The 17,333-nt window shown below is 39.5% G+C and overlaps 5 protein-coding genes across 5 annotated transcripts; 2 read left to right on the top strand and 3 right to left on the bottom strand.

The window, feature by feature from the left end:
• Positions 1-1,377: 1,377 nt before the first annotated feature.
• On the bottom strand, positions 1,378-2,239 carry LOC101309030 (histone H3.3-like). Its single transcript, XM_004291779.1, has 2 exons — positions 2,224-2,239; positions 1,378-1,998 (listed from the first exon to the last, which is right to left on the bottom strand). The coding sequence occupies exon 2, from the start codon at positions 1,991-1,993 to the stop codon at positions 1,583-1,585; it is 411 nt and encodes a 136-aa protein (XP_004291827.1). The 5' UTR covers positions 1,994-1,998; positions 2,224-2,239; the 3' UTR covers positions 1,378-1,582.
• Positions 2,240-4,427: 2,188 nt separating this feature from the next.
• Positions 4,428-6,400, top strand: LOC101302728 (cytochrome P450 716B1-like). Its single transcript, XM_004293146.1, has 3 exons — positions 4,428-5,454; positions 5,818-6,005; positions 6,104-6,400. The coding sequence occupies exons 1-3, from the start codon at positions 4,428-4,430 to the stop codon at positions 6,398-6,400; spliced, it is 1,512 nt and encodes a 503-aa protein (XP_004293194.1).
• A 1,543-nt stretch (positions 6,401-7,943) lies between these two features.
• LOC101303014 (DNA topoisomerase 1-like) lies at positions 7,944-10,103 on the bottom strand. Its single transcript, XM_004293147.1, has one exon. The coding sequence runs from the start codon at positions 10,101-10,103 to the stop codon at positions 7,944-7,946; it is 2,160 nt and encodes a 719-aa protein (XP_004293195.1).
• A 239-nt stretch (positions 10,104-10,342) lies between these two features.
• LOC101309322 (lon protease 2-like) lies at positions 10,343-11,427 on the bottom strand. The gene has a single exon (XM_004291780.1). It carries the CDS (start codon positions 11,389-11,391, stop codon positions 10,534-10,536), a length of 858 nt encoding a protein of 285 aa, XP_004291828.1. The 5' UTR covers positions 11,392-11,427; the 3' UTR covers positions 10,343-10,533.
• A 4,628-nt stretch (positions 11,428-16,055) lies between these two features.
• Positions 16,056-17,290, top strand: LOC101309610 (thioredoxin H-type-like). Its single transcript, XM_004291781.1, has 2 exons — positions 16,056-16,228; positions 16,805-17,290. The coding sequence occupies exons 1-2, from the start codon at positions 16,139-16,141 to the stop codon at positions 17,081-17,083; spliced, it is 369 nt and encodes a 122-aa protein (XP_004291829.1). The 5' UTR covers positions 16,056-16,138; the 3' UTR covers positions 17,084-17,290.
• The last annotated feature ends 43 nt before the right edge of the window (positions 17,291-17,333 follow it).

Genomic DNA, 17,333 nt, shown 5'->3' on the forward strand with positions numbered 1-17,333 from the left:
AGAGAGAGAGAGAGAGAGAGAGAGAGAGAAATTTACCTAGAAATCAAACTGTATTACAAAATTTACCGTGATTGTTAAACAGTTTGTCTTTTTCAATTCCTTTTTAGACTGAATTACAGAATTTACTGTGATTGTTAAACCGTTTGAGTCTTTTTCAATTCCTTTTTAGGTAGCTAGTTTTTGTTATCGTGCATTGTGTTATACTATATGAGTTGAGTTGTGACTTTGTCTTCCTCTTCTTCTCTTTTTTTTATCTCTTTTTGTTTTAATAATATGGAAGCGTAAGGTGTATTTTACTTGTCTTATCCCATTTTTGAGCCAAAAGGTTATACTTTGGTAACACTCATACCGGTAGCGGGTTGATAATTGATTAGCACCAAGACAGATCATCATTGGGATTCTACTAATAAAACAGAAAATGAAATAAAGAAAGAAAATACTAGAAGTTAATTCAAAGATAAATCATGATAGATGATCGAGTCGGTAAGAGCATGGTTGTAGAAGCTCATTCCTGCCCCCGCGAAACTGATTGAAGTTCAAATACCAATTTTTTCTTGGTAGATTGGGTAGGAGTTCTTCAGACGTATTAGTTGTTGGGGAACCTTTAAAGGATAACTATTGGGCTTCTCGTGGCAATCCAACAACACGTCTGGACTGGGCTGGTCAATTTAATCGTACATGATTGGGTCGAGCTCTTCTAATTGTCTCAATGTATGGGCCAAAATGGGTTTCCAAAACAAAGGATTTCTTTCTATTTGTGTATCGGTGTATTGTCCGTGATTTTCAACGAGAGGTCAACAGAATCGTCAACCTGCAGCTCCATGCTAGCCATAGCTCAGCAAACATTCAAACACAGAATCTCCATACAAAACACAAGTTGCGGAAGTCCTTATCGGCATTCTTCAGGTGTTCTCGATCCGCTACTATCTTGATTCGCACAGTAACAAACTAACCAGATTTCACCAACAAATTGATAAGCGAGGAAAGAAGAATAAAGTGTGATCCATTACGCTGAAGTTTAGAAGGAACACAATGATCCATAAATAAGGGGCAAAGATGTTGTTGTCGCATAGATCGCCATATTAAGCTTCAGAATTCAGACACAGATGTTTTAGCTTTCATCAAATTACAGAAAAGCTGGCAATCGGGTATGCCACAAATACAGAGGCATCAACCTTCCAGGGTAAGATTCATAGGATGTGATATATAGGGGCATCAAAACAACAAGTTCTGGAAATTTTTGTATGTTAGTTGGAAAATTAAACAAAATAGTTCAACAACAGATCACAAATTATGTAAAACTAAACGTTCACCACCTGTGTGAATCTTATATGTACAAAAAACTTAAACGCAATTCTGCACATAATGCTCAAGAAGTCAAAATCAAAACAAACCAACAATACTTTCATTAACAATCTGAGATAGGCAACAAAACAAGGTCACAAAAGATAAGCAACAACCAAATCTAAGATAAGAAACGAACAAAAGCAACTACTGGTATAACTATGCCGAACCTAAACATTCATATACGCATACTTTTATACACAAAGTATAAAATTGCTTCACCTAACAAGTCAACAATTCAAGCACGCTCGCCACGAATCCTCCTCGCAAGTTGAATATCCTTGGGCATAATCGTCACCCTCTTTGCATGAATCGCGCACAGATTAGTATCCTCAAACAGGCCCACCAAGTAAGCCTCCGCCGCCTCCTGAAGCGCAAGCACGGCGTGGCTCTGAAACCTCAAGTCCGTCTTGAAATCCTGAGCGATCTCACGAACCAGGCGCTGGAAAGGAAGCTTCCGTATCAGAAGCTCGGTGCTCTTCTGGTACTTGCGGATCTCACGGAGGGCGACGGTTCCGGGGCGGTAGCGATGCGGCTTCTTCACTCCGCCGGTCGTCGGAGCTGACTTCCGGGCTGCCTTGGTGGCCAGCTGCTTCCTCGGAGCCTTCCCGCCGGTGGATTTGCGAGCGGTCTGCTTCGTACGAGCCATTTGGGAATGGATCAGAGGGAATTAGGGTTTCAGGAAATTTGGGGATGAAATTAGGGATTTGATGGATTGGGGAAAATGTGAGGGGAGAGGTGGGTATTTATATACGGTTGAGGCGATTACAACGAGTCCTTTCCGGAAAGGGATCTCCACCGTTGAAGAAGTCACGATCCGCGTGAGTTGGATGTGATTGGTTGATCTGGGGTTTCTGTGTGAGGTGCGGATTGCCAGCGTGGACGAGTTGTGTTTCTTTTGTGCTTCTCAGAGAGACCTTTGCTTTTGGGCTTGGAGGGGAAAATGGGCCCGTTGTAGTTCAGCCTCTTTGAATCATGAAGGTTGCCGTGGTCTTTTTTTTTTTGCTGAAATTAAGTTGATGAGTTTATGTGGAGATGGTTGAAATTCACCTGATCACTGTCAATTGTCAAAAGGGCGAAGACGTAGCAAAAAGGTGAATACTTCCTACAGTGTAAACAGTGTGAAGTAGTAAATACAAGGCGGGAATTTGAGCAGGAGAAAGGTAAAAAGGTGAATACTTCCTGCAGTGTAAACTGTTAGAGGTTTCCACAGCTATAACAGATATCAGATTTATTGCTTTGTTTGAACTTTCTTGTTTTTTGTTGGTCTGAAATACCAACAAAAAACCTTTATATATATGTGATGTTAATTTGGTCAGCAAGCGGGAAAAGGACTGGACAAGGAGGATTGGAAATGACCGGCATTTGATATGCATAGAGGATCCTTTTGAGACATCCCATGACCTGCAGGGACGAGTTGTGGACAAGCACAGCATAAAGGTTTTGAGGGAGGAGTTCGAGCGCTGAGATATTGCAGTATGATGCGAATCCCTGTGTCAAGCTCTTTGAACCGTACGTTCCTAGTGTCTAGCCGTTTTACTAGTTTCTCTTTTTTAATTTATTGGATATTGTTTACTAGTTGAGCAGAATTTTGGTTGCAGTGTTGCACTATGGTAAAGTACGCTACTTTTGTAAAGTACGTTGTTACCACAGTTTCATTGATGTTTGTTCTGTTGTATGTTTTGTTTAGGTTGCCTAGCAGAGAATTTCACATGCAGAAAATATCAGTTCTCATTTTTCCTTTCAAACGTGCAAAGTATTGTTTGCGAACACTATTCGGAATGAGTTATGACAATGTTATCAGTCTGGATATATTGCTAGCCTCATCCTCCAGTGTTGCGTGTGTTGAAGAGGAAAAAGAGAACAATATTGTTTAGTCTGACCTTCAAGTTTAACATTTGGTTCTGTACAATTTTCGTTTCCCGAACTTCTGATTGTTTACAATCCAGTTCAACTTAATAGAACCAAACATGTTGAAGTTGATTAACGTTTCATCCGGGAGAAGTTGGAGTCGAAAATTATTAAAAGCCTTATGTCCATACTGAAGATCATGCAGATATTCGGACCAAAGGTCAAAATTTTTTTATTTTTTTTATTTTTATTGATCCACACTTGCTAGATAAGTTGACAAAGAGATCTGCTCTATATTTATACTAGTAAATAAAACTTGTCTAACAGTGCTTTAGAAACCACCCGCGCGTTATTGCAGGTTAGAATTTCTTGATGATGAACAATATTCAATCCCATCTCACACCTCCCATGCCACCACCTTTTTTAAGTCTACCGCCGATTTCCCTGCCTTTCCCTATTTTTCCACAAACACATCGATCTTTCCCAAATCCACCACCAACATCATGGCCTCCATGCCTGCAAAATCCACCGCTCACCTCCAATTCTATCACCTCCTATTCCACAACTTGCACAAAATTCACCATCAACTATGGCCTCTACCATCCTTTTTTAATTCCATCACCATACCATGACCTTTCCCTTGCCAAAACTCACCATGGACACCTCTAACCCTATGTCCACAACCAAGTAAAAATGGAAAATAAAGAAGTAACAAAATTTTGAAGGACACAAACGTCTTTTTGATCAAAACAATTGCATATTGGTAAATAATTTTGCATTAAGGGGTAACACAGTTTTTTTAGTCAGTATAATGACAGATTCGTAAATAAATTACATTAAAAGGTAAAATAACCATCCACTAACTGGGGCCAGAAACACAATTCACCCGAAATTGAAAGCAAAAACACAATTCACCAAAGATATAAACAATGTTTTTTTCCTTATTGTTTTATTTTACAGAAGTTTGTTCCACAACTCACTGTGTGACTGGTAAACTGAGTCGGCTTGAAATTTCAATTGTCTATATGCCACAAGATTACATATTAAGAGTATGTAATATATATGTGCAGCGTGCTAAAATGTGATTAATTCAGTATTGCCTTGGACGGCGAAATTCCACAAGTTTTTTTTATTGAAGTTGACTCAGGCCAGCTAGCGACGGAGTGTACTATAATATGAGACCCGAATGAGTTGAACAACTCCTCGATCCTACTCTATCACATCCATTTGCCATGGAAACCATTACGTTCTTCATTTCTCTGCTAGTTCTCTTTGCTTCTCTTTACTATTTCTTCTGTAAAATTATTCCTAGCCCCAGGCAACAAGTAGCAGGATATCAACTGCCGCCGGGAAGCACAGGTTGGCCCATCATTGGTGAAACCCTCGAGTATCTAAGCACAGCCAGAGACGGTGTGCCTGAGAAGTTTATAGCAGACAGAAGGAAGAAGTACTCCGATGCCTCGGCATCATCGGCTGCAGCCACAGAAGGCTCGTGCAAGGTGTTCAAGACATTGTTGCTCGGCGAACCTATGGCCATGCTGTGCACCGCAGCTGGAAACAAGTTCCTGTTTTCGAACGAGAACAAATTAGTCAAGACCTGGTGGCCTGCCATCTTCCAAAAGTTGTTTACAGACTCCACCAAACTAGAGTACTCCAAAGTGACCATCCACAATCGCAAAGCCATATTCCCGTTTCTTAAGCCTGACGCTGTCCGAAAGCATATAGGAGTCATGGATCAGGTCACCAAAGAACATTTCGGGAAGCATTGGTCGTTGCAGGATCAAAAACAAGTGATCAAGTTTCACTCACTAGTAAAAAAGTATACCTTAGCATTATCTAGCAGACTCTTCTTAAACCTCGAGGATCCACAAGTGATTGCAAAGCTACAGGAATCCATTCGGCATATAAATGAAGGGCTCGTTTCATTGCCAGTAGATCTGCCCGGCACCAACTTCAACAGAGCCATCAGAGCATCCAGAAAAATGAAGAAGGAAATTGACAGTATGGTTGCACAGAGGAAGAACGATCTCATGAATCTGAATATGATTGATCGTGAACAATTAGAGAATGCTCCCCAAGATCTAATGTCTAGCTTTCTCTTGGAGACACGTTCCGATGGGCAAGAGTTGACGGAAGAGGAGATTAGCAAATACTTGTGTGGTATCATGCTAGCCGGTTTTGACGCTATAATAAACACATTGTGTGCCACTGTCATCGTTTTGTCACAGCTTCCTGAAGTTTATGACGCTGTCCTTAAAGGTACATTATTTACATAAGCAAGTTCTTCTTCCTAACTAACTATCTGCATTAAGAAGCTACTAATCTACGAACTCTGATACCAATGATTTTTACCATCCAACTTGATTTGAATTAGAATAATTTATATACTTGATCTATGCATATTCTATTTCATGATTTCTCTATATCACGAATCTCTACGCCTCTGTGTATGTTGGCTCAGCATGTTCTGAGATAGCTAGAATATATCAATGCCATCTCGAGTAGTACTACATATTGGTCATAAAAATGTAATATATACATCAAAAAGTTAATGAAAAATGAGGCTGGGGACTAATTAAGTAGCTGGCGAGTAGTGAAATGGATCCATTTTATGTGTTGCAGAGCAAATGGAGATTGCAGAATCGAAAGATGAAGGAGAGTTGCTCAATTGGGGGGACGTACGGAAGATGAAATATACATGGAACGTGGTATGTGAAGTATTGCGATTGCAGCCACCAACTGGTGGCACTTTTAGGGAGGCCATGACCGACTTTGTCTATGAGGGATACCTAATTCCAAAAGGAATGAAGGCACGTACATTTTACTACCTAATTTGACTTCATTCTTGATTCCCTGAACATCTACATTGTCTTCATTCTTCATCTCATTCATACCTTCCTACGTGCAGATACATTGGAATGTGCATGCGACGCATAAGAATCCGGAGTACTTTCCAGATCCACATAAGTTTGATCCGTCGAGGTTTGAAGGACATGGACCTCCTCCTTACTCGTATGTCCCTTTTGGAGGAGGACCTCGAATGTGTCCTGGAAAAGAACACGCTCGATACGAAATATTGGTGTTCTTGCATAACCTGGTCACCAGGTTTAAGTGGGAGATGGTTTTTCCTGACGAAAAGATGGTCGTCGACCCTGTTCCTTTTCCGTCCAAAGGACTTCCTCTGCATGTGTTTCCTCGTATATGATTCATCTCTCAGTGATCATAATCATCAACACAGACGTGATAACTATTGTTATTTGTTTTGCATCCTACTCCACGTACTATGAGTTTGTAGTACGTGTTTATCAAGTCATCGACTCAAGAGTTGTTAGTTAATTAGCCATTGGGGTGTTGTTCCATATCTCCTGCTCAGTTTGTTTTGTAGAGAGCTTCTTTGCAATCAAAATTATGAACTTGGTCTCAAAGGTTCGGTTTTTTATGTACCAACCTAAAACTGAAACCAAGGCTTCAGTTTTCTGTGTTTCCTGTAACCAAAACCGATAAAAGTATATAAAAACCACTCTTATCGGTTAACCTAACATCAGTTCGGTTTTGGTGCGGTTTTGATTATAAACCTGCTTTACGTGATACTTTTCTTACTTCACCGAATAACATAAAAAAAAAAACCGTCTTTGCAGTCAACTTTTCCGAACACGCCACGTGGCGTGTCGGACACGGTTTTTGCCATGTCAGGCGCGTGTCGGCATGGTGGAAGTGTCAGACACTCCACCCATAGCTCAGAACCTAGCTCAAAACCTTTATGTTGTGCTTGTCGATAACTCATCCCAGGTCATGGGATGTCTCAAAAGGATCCTCTATGCATATCAAATGCCGGTCATTTCCAATCCTCCTTGTCCAGTCCTTTTCCCGCTTGCTGACCAAATTAAAATCACATATAACCTATGTTGCACGGACACGGACACGACACGGCATGACACGACGACATGGTAAAACTCAAAAACTGAGTTCCTAACACGGCTTGGACACGATAAATAGAATAATCTATTTATGCATTTTTAATACATAAAAAATATACTAAAATATGAAATAAGTTCATTACATTACAAAATAATGTTCTAAATTCAATCATTCTTTCTTTCTTTTTTGTCTAAATTTAATCCATTGCATTTAAAATAACATTAAAGAAAATCAAATACAAGTCATTAAAGAGAATCAAATGGGCAGATATAGGTTTTTAAAAAAACTAGGCATCAACTTAGTAACACAACAACCCTCTAACACATAATAGACAAGAAACTTTCAATCATTTCATAATCCATTTAAACCTCTCTTTAAAAAAAAAATTAAAAAAATTAAAATAAATATATATTAATAATTGATGACGTGACGTGTCGGAGGCTGAGGTGGCGTGTCAATCAACATGTCGAGACGTGTCAAAAAAGTCAATATTTCCCGACACACCACGTGGCGTGTCGGGCGTGTCAGACACTCCGACACTCAATGGGTGTGAAATGTCCGTGCAACATAGCATATAACAAATGGTTAGTTGCATTTGCAATAATTTAATTGATAGTCTCATAGATGCACCAAAATATCATAATTAAAATTTTGTCCAACTTCCTAATCTCCCCACACCAATAATAGTACAACAAGCCACAAAAAAGAGTGAGGATTTACGTCCTATCCTCACCAAAAGAATCAGTATAACTCTTGATACAGAGTTATGAAACTGATTTTAAGTCGGGACAAAAAAAAAAAAAAAAACTACAGAAATATAATCTTTCATATCAGAATCTGAAGTTAGGGTCCACATCCATTGCCCAAGCAAATTTCTTGAGCTGAATTTTGCTGTACATCTTCTGAATAGGAACTTCATGTCGCTTGCACCATGCAACTGTGATCCGAGGGTCAAGATAATTGGTTTTCGATGTTTCAGTTGCAACATTTTTCTTGTCCTCTTTGTCAGCAATTTTCCTTTCAATGGTTTCTATATTCTTCGTCGTTTGAGCCATCTTCTTCTCCAATGCTTCTGGGGTCAAGTTCCTCTTTTGTTTTCCGTCACCGTCTTTCAGTGGGGACTTTCCTTCTCTTGCTCTGACCAAATCTGTTTCCAGAGCTTCCATTACGCCTTTTAGGTCCTCAATCTTCTTGTTTAGCTTAGATATTTGCTCCCCGAAAGTCTTTGCTTCAGCACGCTGGTGATTGCAAAGGATAGCAACCTTCTTGTTTGCATTGTTGTAAACTGCAACTCTAGCTGAAACATCTGCCTCTTTTTTAGTCTTCTCATTCAACATGTTATCCAATGTGATAGATGCATTGTATGTTCGGAACACTTTAGCCGTAAGGCCAGGCATCATTTCCTTTAGACGTGCATTCAGTATAGTTGTATCCAACTGGTCGAAGAGCTTATCACTGCTACTCTTTCCCTTCTGAAACTGCTTGATTGCATTGTAAACAGGAAGGTCGACTTGATGAGTTTGGTGATATCTGATGGAATCTTTACCAAGAAAGTCGAATTCCAGCAGGTTAGGGGCAATGGCTTTTACATTCTCTACCTTTAATGTGCAACAGCCAACAGTATCAGCTTCCTCATCAACATCCTTCTCGTTCCCAGCCCTTAGCGCAAATCTGTCGATAAGATAAGTAGCTACTGCTATCTGCCGCTTCAAATTTGCACCTTCTGCTTTACTAGAAATAGTAAAAGCTTTAGTGTATGTAGCCCTGATTCGTTCTATGTTGTCCTTCAACTTCCTCGCTTTCTCATATTTCTCCTTGTCACTTTGACCCCTCAAGGAACTGCTGCTTCCCAGCATTACATACTTGGTTTTCTCCTCAAAAATTGGATCGTCCCAGCAAGCTAACCATGAGACAGTATTGTCATGCCTTATTCTTTTCCAGTTTTGACCAGGAATGGGGCATTCAGGAGTCGGCGCATCCTCTCCTATGTTGATTGTAATATCACTTGGAACGATCCGCCTTTTCAACCTTCCTGATTGTGGCTGCTCACCACGGCCTCGGAATAATCCAGGTGGTTCAACTCGAAAGCTCTGAACCTCCTCTTTTACACCATCAATAATTGCCCACTTATACTTCTCCTCTTGTTTCGATTTTTCCTCCTTCACAGCCTTCTTCTCTTCTGCACTCAATTGTTTCTTCTTCTCCTTCTCTTGGCACCACCATTCATATATTGGTTGGAAATCACAAGCATCCAATTCCTGTATCACATGCTTTTCCCCAAGCAACTTTCTCCAATCCATCCAGAAATTGTCTCTGAATCTCTGTTTTCTCACATAATCTGTATCTGTCATCAGTGCAAACATTGTTGCTACCTCCTCCTGCTCAGGAGTCAAGTCCACTGGCTTCCCATTGTAAAGCATCTTCACCCCGTGAGGCTCGTAAGGTGGTGGAAAAATAACACCGTTGTGAACCAAACTAGTCCACTTCTGCTTATTATCAGATTTAGAGCTAGCATGATCCTTGGATGCTTTATCTGGCTCTTTGCCCTTTTTGATCATTTTGGATGATGAACTGATTTTTGGTACCTTTTGCTCTGTCCTCGTCGATGGTTTGTTAACTGATCTCGTTTTCTTCATTCTCTGTGCAAGTGTAATGTCATCATAATCTACCTCTGGCTCTTGTTTTGCTGATGATAATACCTGCTCATTCTTAAACGGGAGAGAAGAACATGAAAGTTTTGCCCTTTTCGGTTCAGACTGCTCGAAAATATTGGTCTGGTGATCTAGAGGCCTCTTAGGAATTTTCCCTTTACCCTTCAAATACCTTGACGATAAAGGTTTGTCATCACCAGAATCACTATTCTCTTCCGCCGGAGCAAAATGTTCAACAGAGGCAGACGGCATGGTTTGTTCTTGAAACTGTTTAGACTGATCAGAACTTAACACAGGTGACCAAGTCGAGGCTTTCGGGCTTGCCTTCAATGGCGCCATGTTATCTTTTTCTGTAGAATCAGTGCTTTTGCCGTTTGAGAACTACCAGGTTCTCTCTTCATAGCTACATATTTATGGCAAATTTTATATATAGAAGGTAGTAGATCACAATAATATTAGGAAACCCTGTATAAATAGGAGTATAGGACACTCTTCCCAAACCCAGTTCGACATGTTTATCACACAAACATTCCAATATAGAGTTTCAAATATTATGTGCACATTCAACATGTATAAACGAGCCAAACATCTAATATCATTCTAAAAATCTAGAGCAAAATTGAAAAATTTTACACAAGAGTTTGCTTTACTTCCATATCCTTTATGGAATAGTTACTGAAATTTGTGGTGTAAAAATTGGGCTTTTGATCATTGATAGTTTGATACCTCAATTACAGCCGCAATAATATCACACCGGAAGTAAATCCGATCACGAAGACGATGACGACGGAAAAACGTCTTTCACGGCGGAGGCCGCCGTCAAGTAATTGAGCGTGTTCCTCAGCGTCTCCTTCTCCCTCTTCAGCCGCGCCGTCGTGTCCACCAGCTCCAGCAACGCCTGCTGCTCCCTCGGCGCGCCTTCGAAAGTGCTTCCGACGAAGAACGAGAACGGCGTCGGAAACAGGTTCCGCCGCAGGTCCTGCACCTCCTTCTCCGGCTTGCCGCCGAGCCGGTTCGAGAGCCGAATCACGTCCTTCATGTAGGACTCCACCTCCGTCGCCAACGCGTCCAGGTCCTCCTCGCCGTCGCCGGACGGCCGGTCCTCCAGCCACTGGACCTCCGCCACCAGGTAAGGCTTGGTCCGAACCAGGTCCGTAACCCTAAACCGCTCCTGACCTTTGCAAATCAGGAAGAACCGGTCGTCGACGAGCCGCTCGTGCTTCACAACCTCGCCGACGCAGCCGACGTCGGCGGTGCCGGAGACGGCGTCGCTGTAGATGACGCCGAATCGGAGATCGGTCTGGAGGAGCGAGTGCATCATCATCCGGTAGCGGAACTCGAAGATCTGGAGCGGGAGAATCGCGCCGGGGAAGAGGACGAGCGGCAACGGAAACAGAGGCAGCTCGACGACGTCGTCGGACTTGGAGTTGGTGTGGTGGCGCTCGGAGAAGGAGGAGGCGGAGCATTTGAGGGAGGATGAGCGGTGTCGCTGGCGGCGGAGGAGAGGAGTAGATAGGAAATTAGGGTTAGGGTTTAAGGGGTAGGGGAGTAAATTGGGATTGAAGGAGGGTTTATGGTGGAGGGAGGAAGAAGAAGAAGGGGAGGGAATGAGCTGAGGAAGAGCCATTGAGGATTTGAGAGTTGAGATTCTGGAGAATCTAGAGCGCCATTAGTGTCAGTGAGAGTGTTTAGGGACTGTTTCTGGTTTATCTGGATTTTTTTTTTTTTTTTTTGTTTTGGGCAAGAAGAAAGTGTGGTGGTTTTGAAGATGTGGATAATGTGGGGAGAGAGAGAATATGGAGGGGAATTTAGGGCCTGGTGAATTTGGGATGTGGTTATTGGATTTTCCACGTGGGAGATGGGCCTGGTGGTCTGTGATGTTTGGGCTGTCATTTTCATCCTTCGACACAAAAATCTTAGTGGAAGTGCATGATTGAGAGAAAAATTTCCAAACTTGCTTTGTTTTGATTCAATCTTTCTCGGGGGATTTGGACAGAAGAATTATGATTCATGACTAAAATTGTATGAAACAAGAAGAGGGCTATCATGTACTCAAAACAAAGACACTCATATCCCGAATCGAATTGATTCCTCAAAGTTATCATAACAAGTTTAAATTTTTTAGTGTTGTTCTTATTCGAGGTCGTTAGGAAGAAATACATATTACTTTATTTTTGTAAGCTAAATGTAGTAAATTAGCTTTGCATGGTATCAAGAGTGTTGTGTATGGTCATCCGTCTCAAAACAAGTCCTGAGTTTGTTACGGTATCATTGCAAGTTTGCAACTGAGACCTCCTACCGCATTTGAATGGTTCAGAGGTATATCATAGGCATATGATCGATGTATAAAAACATGATTCATTGTTCATGAAACATTTCTTTGTCATCAATTAAACAATGGACTTATTCGAGTCGTGAATTGCATTTTGGATAAGATTCATATTTCAATCTTTCATTACATCCCAACCATTCTCTACTCATATACTCATAAATTGAAAGAAGTAACATAACATGTCATAAATAAGAATCACTCGTTGCCTTCATGAATCTCAAAAACAAATTGAGTCTTAAATCTCAATATTAAGTAACTACCATTGCATAAATTGTTCGAAAGAAAAACTGATATTAAATTTATCAAAACTTGGAATCCGATCAAATTATTGCAGACTAGAGCAAACAGTCTTGCTTAGATGTTGCGCTGCTTCTTCTTTATCTCAAGGCTGCTTACACATTCCGCTTGAATTTTCGGGAGCAGTTCTGCTGATCTGAATATATGAACCTGCAGTTTTACAAGCTTACTAATTCAAAATATGGCCTTTCGAATAAGCACAAAATATAAAAGCATATAATCTCCAACCAAGTATAAATTAATAATACAATGCAAAGGTGCATTTGATGACTTCAAATGGGAAAATGGTAATCTGATTTCCACTGGCCGGGGTTATCATACTAGGTTGAGAAGACCCAGATTAATTATAGCTCATTTATAGTTGTGTTCAAGGTGGCTTACCTTGAGCCTTTTTGGTCCAGTTCTTTGAAGCACTATGGCGTCGCCTTCATGTAACTTCTTTTCTTGGGCAAATTTTTTCCAACCTCCGCTTAGCCCATGTCGCTCCGGAATATAGACAACAGTGAATTGGTTGCCATGCTCGTCTTGCAACGTTATGTCCGACTTCTTTTTGACGAGATTCGCATCACAAAAATCTTTCGGGAGGCCCTTGAAATGAAAAATATATCGATTGGATACTCAATCTATCAATTACATATAATATCTAGCTATATTACTCTCAACATAAAAAATCTTACACGTAACATATATTTATTGTTACTTACCAACCAAAACACTCTAGAAACATGCGAATAAACCATCAATTTAACAATCGATGGAGTTTTAGAATCTAAACCCATTTGATGAGCTTTAGCCTCCTCATATGCGGCGCTCCTTGCTGCATCAGAGGCATTTCTAGGCTTCTCCCTAATTAATACATTTTTGCGTTTCATCCCACGAATAGATGGGGTAGACTTGATTCTTTGAGTTGATGGTGATGTTGATCTCGTCTTTGGACGTGTAGATGGAGGTGGTGATATCTTCACCTTTAGTGCATTTGGTCTCACTTGACTGCTTATGTCAACCTGCAAATGATGCATAAAGACATGTTACTTTGGTTAGTAAAAGGAAAATGAAAAGCATTGCATATGAAATGAAGCATAAGTTGATAAGCTAGTGTTCCTTACTTCAGCGAAAGTCCCTCTAGATTGTTCTACAATCTTGTGCTTTTTGAGAGAAAGTGGTGCCTTTGATGAAGTTTTTGCATTGTTTTTCGACTTTTTCTGCAATGGGCAACAAAATCCATTTTATTTGTTAGCTTATGAAAATATGATACTTCATTTGAAATGAAATGAGCTAAGCATGAGTCGACCAACTTCGATTGCATTTGAAATGATAAGGCACAAGTTGATTAACATAAATAACCAAACTTTGTGCTACATTAATGCTTTTAAAGCTAACATCACTTACTTTGTGCTTCATTTTACTTGAGTCAAACATGAATTTTCGTCTTTTAGGTTGATCGTGTATCGAACATCTAGTTTTGATCTCCTGACATTTCTTATGGACACCGTCAGACTTCAATGGCTGTAATATTAAATCAACAATAAAAAACCATAATAAGTCAATTAATATATACGACTCAATTGTCTACTTGATTCAAAAGTAAATATTAACTAAATCTATTTGTACGAAGTATTGATATCAACATGTATGTAATTAACCACATTAAATTTAAAAATTAGAGTTTATGTATAATCAAGAGAGATACTCTTTCACTTCGTATATGTCCAGGCCATACAATATAGGTCTTACGGTTTAGGACTATGTTTAAATAATGCAATTACATAAAATGTTTCGTATTGAGAAAGTATTGGAAATTCGAAATCAAACATAGGCCAAACACAGAATGTTTTCCGTTCCTATTTGTATTTGATTTAGGGCAAAGCTTTCTTTTCTGTTTGTTTGTATTGGTTTGGGTCTTAGCTTTTTGCTGGGCTTAGTTTGGGTCTTGTCCCTTAATGAATTTCTCATCATCCAAAAAAGAAAAGAAAAAGAAAGAGTAATCCATCAATATGACCTCGGTGTGCTTCACAATTATGTTCAATCACATCAACACCTCAGTTTATTATTTCCAGTCATTTGTGTCGTATTGCCTTTTCGGTGAAATTTTGTTAGGGATATAACCAAGGATTGGGGATCGAATTTGTTTTGGATTTTATCTTGTATATTTTGTTGCCGAATAGAATTGTTTCGTAAGATGTTGAATATTGGTGATTGTTTGAGGATTTGATAATAATGATATTTCGTCTCAGTTGCTTTAGAGAGAGAGAGAGAGAGAGAGAGAGAGCTGTTAAAATCTTTATTTTAAATTTCACAGATTGATCTCTCAGTTTGATTTGTACAGGGTGAGGATGGAAGAACACGAATTTGGTATTTTCTTTTTCCTGTTTCTTCTGATTGGTTTGTGTGGTTTCAATCTTGGTTCAATTTCATGTTTATATAGATACATTTTGCATATATAGATTATATTTGTCTTCATGATTCATGAAGTGTTTTGTTTTTGTTATATTTTGTTTGTTCTATCGTCTCATTTGAATGCTACCACTAATTACAGTACAATGCATAGTCTTGTTTGTTCTATTGTCTATTCCACTATCGAAAGCATGGACGCATCAGCAACAACAAATCCAAGAAAATAATAGGGGCTAGGTAAAGGAGCAGCCAGCAGGATAACAAGGGTTCAAGAGTATATTTCATTGGTATATTTCTTTGTCAAACTCTGCCATTTATTATAGTTTGCACATCTGTAATATAGACTAGTCAACATCTAAATAAATTTTATAGCATTCCTTGTCATAAGTTTCGTTTCGAGAAGTATCAGAAATTCAAAATCAAATATAAGCCGAACATACATATCAAAGGCATATAGGATCTACAACAACAACTAAAGAGATACATACATATCAATTTGAACTACTGACCTGCATTTCTGTGCTAACCGGGTTGACGCTGGTGCTAGTCATGATCCAAACGTAGGTTTCGAAATTGAGATAGAGGAAGAACACGCTTGTTTTCTTTTCTTGTGTTTTTTTTGTGGGTGAATGATTTCAGTGGTGACTAGTTCATATGTATATATCGGCTCAATCCCTAAAATTTTGGGTGGGTTAATTTGAAATCTCATTCCATAAGGAACTTCACATTTTGATTTTGAAGATATTTATAAAATATCTAATCGAGAAGATATTTAAAAAATATGGAAATGGAATTGATCTTCAACGGATTAATTTGGTAGTTGCATCTGCACTAATTTTGCACTAATCGAATTGCTTCTTCTATATACTTCAAACTGATTGTGCATTTGAATATTCGAGTCTAAAGCTAATTTCCTCAATAAAAGGAAATAGTATTACACTGAAATTGAACCTACCTTATGTATAGAGGCACATACATAACACATGACGTGTGTAATTTCTTGGGCTTTTTATAAAAGGCAATGTGAGCCCCATCCCACAGCGCGTGAATATATTCGTACTGGGCCCAAAAATTCCGAACGGACAGAACAAAGCAAAGCCGTAAACGTCACTGAGACACTGACAATGACATAAGGGTATGCGTCTACCGAAAACGCCGCGTTTTTTAGCACGACAATCACACAGCCACACCTAATGGCATTTACGCAATTAAAATTGACCTCTTGGTCGGCCGTGGGCTATATAAACCCCGTAGCCTCAGCCCATTTTTATTCATCGCAGAAAAGAAAAAAAAAGCCGAGACCAAACAATCAAAAACCTTTCAGACAAGCTAAGAGAAAGAGAAGAAGAAAATGGCCGCAGAAGAGGGACAAGTCATCGCCTGCCACACCCCTGAGAGCTGGGAGGAGGAGCTCAGGAAGGGAAACGAGACCAAGAAGCTGGTATTGCTCTCGATCCCGATCCCGATTTCTCTAAGCTAGTTTTAATTTGAGAAATAAAACTAATTTACTGGATTTGCATATTCTGTTGTATGTTTGATATTGGGGGTTGTTGTATATGAAGATGTTGAAATTTGTGCTTTCTGATTTAGGGTAAGCAAAATTGGGATTTTCTGGTTGGTATTTTTTTTTTTTTTTTTTTTTTAGTACAATGAGTCGGTTTTTGGTAATTTGTATTTTTGGGTTAATAATATTTTAGAAATGATTTTGGACATTGTTTGACGTTGTAGATTAAATTTGATTACTCTAATCTCTTGCTTATGTCGAAAGATGGAACTTTTGGCTTCGAATGAGGTCAGGTTTTGGTGAACAAGAACAAGAATTTGGGATTGTTTTCTAGGTAGAAAATTATTTGACGTATCTGATTGAGCTGACTACTCTTATGTGTTGTCTATGTCAATAGATGAATTTGTTTTGTGATTTAGGTCAAGTTTTAATAATCAAGAACAGGATTTTGGTTTGTCTTCTGTGATTTTAAAGTTGAACTAACATGCATTATTGTGGTGCCTGTTTCAATAGATTGTGGTGGACTTCACTGCTTCATGGTGCGGACCATGCCGTTTCATTGCCCCAATCTTGGCAGAGCTGGCCAAGAAGACCCCAGATGTGACATTCCTGAAGGTGGATGTTGATGAGCTGAAGAAGGTTGCTGAGGACTGGGCTGTAGAGGCAATGCCTACCTTTATGTTCCTTAAAGAAGGCAAGATTGTCGACAAGGTTGTTGGTGCCAAGAAGGATGAGCTTGTGCAGAAAGTAGGCCAGCATGCTGCTGCCTGTGTTGCAACTGCTTCTGCTTAGTTTCTATCTGGAGAGACAATAAGTGTTTTATTGTGTGTGTGTATATTGCTACCTCTAGTTTCCCTTGTTATGTGAAGCATCTGTGAATGCTTTTGTTACAATGCTCAGAATCTTATGATGATTCTAGCTATGCAGTGTTTTTAAATCTGAGTCACATCTCCTTTGCTCAATACTTTATGCAATTTCAGTTATGCTTCTTTCATTCACATAAAAATTTGGATACAACTATTTGGTCTGAGAAGTTTTAAAC

Source organism: Fragaria vesca, linkage group LG2 (genome assembly GCF_000184155.1).
Source record: "Fragaria vesca subsp. vesca linkage group LG2, FraVesHawaii_1.0, whole genome shotgun sequence".
NCBI classification, from domain to species: domain Eukaryota; kingdom Viridiplantae; phylum Streptophyta; class Magnoliopsida; order Rosales; family Rosaceae; genus Fragaria; species Fragaria vesca.

Coding starts and splice junctions, on each gene's coding strand:
- LOC101303014 (XM_004293147.1), bottom strand. CDS start 10,103: ATGGCGCCATTGAAGGCAAGCCCGAAAGCCTCGACTTGGTCACCTGTG.
- LOC101309322 (XM_004291780.1), bottom strand. CDS start 11,391: ATGGCTCTTCCTCAGCTCATTCCCTCCCCTTCTTCTTCTTCCTCCCTC.
- LOC101302728 (XM_004293146.1), top strand. CDS start 4,428: ATGGAAACCATTACGTTCTTCATTTCTCTGCTAGTTCTCTTTGCTTCT. Junction 5,455..5,817: donor TTATGACGCTGTCCTTAAAG/GTACATTATTTA, acceptor TATGTGTTGCAG/AGCAAATGGAGATTGCAGAA. Junction 6,006..6,103: donor TAATTCCAAAAGGAATGAAG/GCACGTACATTT, acceptor TCCTACGTGCAG/ATACATTGGAATGTGCATGC.
- LOC101309610 (XM_004291781.1), top strand. CDS start 16,139: ATGGCCGCAGAAGAGGGACAAGTCATCGCCTGCCACACCCCTGAGAGC. Junction 16,229..16,804: donor GAAACGAGACCAAGAAGCTG/GTATTGCTCTCG, acceptor CTGTTTCAATAG/ATTGTGGTGGACTTCACTGC.
- LOC101309030 (XM_004291779.1), bottom strand. CDS start 1,993: ATGGCTCGTACGAAGCAGACCGCTCGCAAATCCACCGGCGGGAAGGCT.